This window comes from Rhodnius prolixus, unplaced genomic scaffold (assembly GCF_049639745.1).
Source record: "Rhodnius prolixus isolate KJV_2025 unplaced genomic scaffold, Rpr scaffold_3, whole genome shotgun sequence".
Taxonomy (NCBI): Eukaryota; Metazoa; Arthropoda; class Insecta; order Hemiptera; family Reduviidae; genus Rhodnius; species Rhodnius prolixus.
Genome location: NW_027411603.1, coordinates 38,125,845 through 38,131,844, shown reverse-complemented (window position 1 = coordinate 38,131,844; position 6,000 = coordinate 38,125,845). Strand labels below are relative to the sequence as shown.

Below are 6,000 nucleotides of genomic sequence, written 5' to 3'. Positions count from 1 at the left end.
TGATCAATATCTATATATAGACTGAAACGTACTTCACTGTTTTTTCTTATCTGCTTTTTGGGTAAATTGGCATTGCTTATTTATTAAACATAACTCAAAAAACGTAACATTCCTTTTAAAAGAAATGACAAAAAGATTCATCTAGTACTGTGATTATCACCTTTTTCTTTTATGAAAATTTCTGCTATATTAAACTTCGTTTTTCAATTAAAAAAAAAAATTGCGTTATTTTTTAAGTCAAATCTTAATTACGTTTTCACATCAAGATTTGAGTTATAAAGACGACATTAATTATTACTTACAACACATAAAAATTAGCTAAGCGGCGGTATAAGACGTGGTGTGAGCTTATAGACTGGAAATCTGCTAGGAAACTTGAGCTTCCAGCTTTCTTTATGCTTTTTTCGTAATTGCAGTAGTTATTGCCAAAAAAAAAAAATTGTGTAACAAGCGTTCAACTAGTTTCCTTAAGTGATTTATTGAAATATCAGATCATATCAATTTCAACTTGATTTTCAAATTTAATAAAAAAAAAAAAAAAAATAGACTCGCGAGCTCATGTCTGGTCTTGGAAGCATTGGACAACTAGGCTTTCAGAGGGGGAAAAAAATTACAAAATGCTGAGGCTTGTGAACAATACAGAATCTATGCTTCGATTGGCATCAATGAAATAATCTGTTAACGAGTTAACTAGTCAAAAGGTATTATTTAGGATATTGCCACTTAGTGGTACAGTTCTAACTCTGCTGCTTATCCGGGCCTTTCTTTTTAGAAGAATATATATATTTTAATTACTTAGTTGAAAATGGAGTACCTTTATTCATTCGTAAAATGTTTTAGGTCCGGTAGCTAACATTATTTATAATTGATTGACCAACACTAAAAAAAGAGTAGTTTCCGATGTGAAAATTGTCTACTGCTCTGAATTGGTCCTGGTTTCTAAAATTTAATTTCTGTACAGATATAATGCAGTGCTACATTAGATGACAATAATTTCAACATTTTGTACGGTAATTTCAGTAATAACTCATTTAGAAGCAGTTAATCATAGGTTCTATGACTTCGGGACATCTGACTACAATATACTATTTTCAAATCTTTAATGAATTTTATTTTTAAATGTAGATAACTTCCTCTTTCTGTCTGTGGGAGATATTTTTTGTAAACATAAAACAGAAAGCCTTGCCAATTTCATAATAAATCTGCTTTCAAGCAGTTTTTTTCAATTTTATTTTTATTTTGATTTTTTTTTTTTTGTAGTCAAAGGCCTTTAACAAGGGATTACCCAAATTTTGTTATAAGAAAGAACAATTTTTTTTTTTTTAATTTATTAAACAGATATAATTTCATAAATTGTAAAAAAAAAGTGTACATAGTAACGTTGATTTAACATGTAGTGTCTTTATGTAGAATAAATATAAATAAATAATAAATATATTATATACATTAAGAGTCCTTATTTACATTTTTCACAGCTTCTAACGCCTTCTCCCAAGCCTGTAAACACTAGAAAGAAAAAGTAATTATATTTCTACTTATATTATAAAATAAGAGCCACTACCAATAAAAGGTAATTACTATACACATAACTGGCCAGGAGAATACCATGTGAGCAATTATTTATATTTAATTGGTAATAATAAATTTAAGAGGGATGAAATTTGGATCCAAGGAAAGAATTTATCAGTAATATTAATTTTAATTCACTGGATTCAGAAGGCGGAGATCTTGTTTCAGAGTTCAACCCTAGACCTTACAAGCTAATTATACACCCTACCGCCCGGTGAGAAACAATGTCCGACAAAAGAACCTGAAAAGCTCCAGGCTTCGTTGATGACGATCCTAAATTAATATAAAAATAACTGGATGAAACCTTTTTCTGCCGTTCCCTGATGGTACCTAAATCAAAAATAAAATTTGAATTTATTGCGATTTTGGGTTCTTAACTTATTTTGGCTATGTTGGCCAACTTGTAAAAAACAAATTTTTGATCACAGAGGATCTCAAAACGGATATATCCGGTGCAACTCAATTAGAAATAATCAAGTCAGGGCTAATTTAATTAAATAAAAATATATATAAAAGTTTATTAATCACTGTAGCTGTCTGAGATTATGCTTAAGTTGATTATTTTAATCTATAAACTTCCACGATTAGGATGTCACACTTCTGGAGGGCATGGTTTAAAGGAGCCCTTACAGAAACTGGTGAGTTGCTCTAAGTCTATGGAAATGAAGTTCTTTCTCGAAAATGATCAAATTTCAATCATTTCATGCAACAAGAACAAACTACTTCAGAAAATATGGCGATCAAAATGGGATCATAATTAACAGAGACTTCTTAAGAAACGATAATTTTTGTGAAAGAGTAGTAGAAAGCTTACTTCTTGGTAGTATAATACATGATAATGGGCTATTCTAGTGAGTATTTCCTTTATTTCTGATTTCCTTTCTAAATGCCACCTTTCTAAATCCGCTCTCATTCCTTCATTGGCAATTTCTAGCTTATCATGATTGTCCTTTAAATAAACATTACTATATGATTAGACAATCCCAGATTTATATTTTAAAAAGAAATCTCAGAAAATGTACATTAACTCACCTCAACCATGCTCTCTAATATTGGTAGATCCTGCTGTAACTTTTTGATTTTATCTCTATTGGTAGCCTTCCACAGCTTGAATCCAAATCCATTAGTATTGTCTAATATCTCCAACTAAAGTTACAAATTTTTATTAGAGAAATAATTAATAAGAACTTTAATATTACCCAGAAGTGAATTATGTAGAGTATCATTCGTACATAATAAAGTCTGAAGAGGTTCTCTTTGGGCAAATTTTAAAACATTAGATCCTATTTTTTGGAAGTTTCACCATTGGATGAATACTCCCCCTCACGCTATTCACGTATTTATATGTATCATAATTGTATCAGCTTCGCTTGTCATAGAAATGTACTACTGCAGTTGTAGAAATAAATAAAATGTTTGCAAAAAAAAAAAAGCCCTATTTACCCAAACCGCAAGCGCAATCACTTCACGAAGTGACCCTCTTATTTGACTGGAAGAGAATCTACATAAAAGCACAATAATTCTCTCAATGGATATAGTGAGGTGACGATTCTAAACAGTTCCCAAAATATACTTAAACCTTAGCCTTAAACGGATGTGTAATAAAGGTGAAAGTGAGACAAAACCTGCGTTAAGACGTCAACTTCTATAGAAATAGATGTGAAAAATCTTTTTAAGAAACCCAGAACAACTCAGAAAAAGACTGCAAAATCAAATACTGCGAGAAACGCTAGGTAAGAAAACGTTCTCACGTAAAAATTACTTATCAAGGCTGGTAACATTGCGGAAGCATGTTTTACCAATAGAACAGTTTTTCTTATCTTCTGTGGGGTAAAAACGCCAAAAATGTTCCTTTCAGGCTATGTAACTAAAAAAATAAATTGAATGAATTCACTCAGTCTGATCATAAAGAAGGAGTTATAAAATGGATCATTCGACGATCTCTAATTAATGGGGTTGGTACAAAGGAAGAGAAAGAATTCTTGAAACGGAAATTTACACGTTAAGAAAAAAGTGATAGGTCCAACTATGACCACTGGAAAAGTTCTAATACAGATAACTTTCCAAGAGCTGGGCTTGCTAGGATCTTCTTATGAACTACGCCAGCCTAAGCAGATGAAAACTAAGCATGCCGATAAGGTTCTTACGCACATAGAGGAGAGGCACTTGAAGAAGTTGGTTTTAGAACATCAAGTTAGATGAAAATATTGTTGATAAGGAGGTATAAGGCAATAAACCAGCAGACAGCCTGCGACCCCCACGATTCAGAGGTTTAGTAAACTTGGCAAAAAAATGAGTATCGCAGAAAAAGCATCCTACCATAAACCTCCCTAATTTTTCAAAAATTAGTAAACAAAAAGTGCTATGCACCAGATTAGGGTCAGACATTTTGTTGTCCAGAATTACCCAGTATTATTTATGCATATTAAAATCTGATTTTTCTCAAATGTGAGTTTAACACTTACCTGTTCTTTCTCAATTCGTTTACGTGCAGTTTCATCCCGAGAACTTTCATAATTATATTGAATGGCATCCCTACGGTTAAGAGCTTCTTTCACAGCATCTGTGTAGCTCAGATATTCTTCCAAAGGCTAAGAAATAAGGTAAACAATTAAAACAAGAATATTACTTACTAAAAAAAAAGAAATTACGTTTTTCTAACTTGTTCAATATTGGTACTATAAATCTGCAGAAGATGTTTCTGAGATCCAAGGACTGAAACTAAAGCATCCCTGATTCCGTGCAAGCAATAGCTAAGATCTGGCTCAAGGCATAACCAATTTTCTACAGCTCTCTTCCCTTCTTCAATATCATAAGCTAATTCTATAACACATGGGTTTAATTTACTTAGAACTATCAACAGAATAACAAGCAAGTTTGTTGTAATGAACTAACCAATTCTTTCTTTTTGTATTTTAGCGGCAACATCGTGTATGACTATTAGCTTAGCCGAAAGATGATTGGTATATTGTCTAACATTTTCAAACTCAGGACACAAAAGAGTATTTCTGTATCCTGTCAACGTTTGAAGAGAACCCGTAATTCGATCTAATAAACCCGCACTATTCTTTGAATGCATCATGAATTCCTAAGTAAATAAAAACATTAAGCTATTAATATCTTACAAAAATTGAAGATCTATATTAAATTATTTTTACTTAACGATTAAATACTTACTGCTGACTTAGCTGTTAAAAACAATTTAAGCAATGGGCTACAGCTAAACACTGGATGCGAGGTAAGTCTCTGCAAGTAAGTATGCAGCATTGCCATTCTAGCCATTATAAATGAACGAGAGTACCTATCCAACTGTTCTAGAACATTATGCTTTGCAGGGAGAGCCTGTAATAATGAAAATTTGACTGAGAAAATTGAACAGTTCTGTAGAATTGTTGAATTAGAACAATAAACAAATTTTTCTTCATGGAAATTCCCATAATTGTACGTGTTAGAAAAAACTTTCTTTTCTTCTTTCTTGCATTACAGCCCATGAAGGACCCTAACCTATTCAAATTCCCAATTGAGGTTTTTTAAATCGAAAAAGCTAGTAGTCCGTTTTAAAAGAAAATTGAGGTTATCATTTGGACTTAAAATTATTTATCAATTTCATTTCTTCATGATGAGCAAACCACTTGATTTCAAATCTACTTTCTTTTCTTTTTTTTATACAGATAAAATTGTTTCTTAATCTAAATAAGTATTTTTAGGTTTGTCTCAGAGATTTCAACACTGTTTACTTTTCATTGAATAGAACAAGTAAATAAAACTTACTGGTACGACTAATGTTGGGAAAGTTTCAATTAATCTGCTTCGAAGCCATAAGAAATCATTATATCTTCTTCTAACAATATATTGCATATCTTCATTCATTTTTTGTTTAACCTGTGTAGAATAAAGTCATGAAAATTAGTAAAAGTACATAGAAAATTCAAACAAAGCACCATAAATTTATACCTTTGTAGTAATTCTGAAAGAAATGTAAGTATCCATGGGATCCAAATGTTTTTGTGGATTGTCCACATTAACATTGTAATCTTGAAAATCAAATGTTGACATTATAATAATAACTCTATGTAAATACCAGTAGAAATGTAAGAACTATAAATCTGGCGACAAGTTTTATCATTAAACATTTCTTGAATATTACTACATATTCCTGTAGACAGCTTCCCAGATGTGTTAACGTACAGCTTAATCTAATCACCTGCAACCAGTTCAAAATCACGTATCAGCAGAATACTAACACTACTGTAACCTTCTAACCAGTACTCACTACCTAACCTGCTTGAGTACTTACCATACCGTCTGCCGTCTGTCTCTGCAGCACTGACCATCTATCGTACTATAATACGGCTAAGGGAATTACATACATATCTCTGAATCTGGTTAACGAAACAAAATTCGTTAGTGCAAGATGTGAAAATTACAATC

General features: G+C 31.6%; 1 protein-coding gene across 1 annotated transcript; it reads right to left on the bottom strand.

The window, feature by feature from the left end:
• Positions 1-1,416: 1,416 nt before the first annotated feature.
• On the bottom strand, positions 1,417-5,799 carry LOC141452531 (sorting nexin-30-like). The gene is made up of 9 exons (XM_074124790.1): positions 5,524-5,799; positions 5,341-5,451; positions 4,747-4,911; positions 4,465-4,657; positions 4,232-4,392; positions 4,035-4,160; positions 2,602-2,715; positions 2,384-2,518; positions 1,417-1,506 (listed from the first exon to the last, which is right to left on the bottom strand). Exons 1-9 carry the CDS (start codon positions 5,623-5,625, stop codon positions 1,447-1,449), a joined length of 1,167 nt encoding a protein of 388 aa, XP_073980891.1. The 5' UTR covers positions 5,626-5,799; the 3' UTR covers positions 1,417-1,446.
• Between the last annotated feature and the right edge of the window lie 201 nt (positions 5,800-6,000).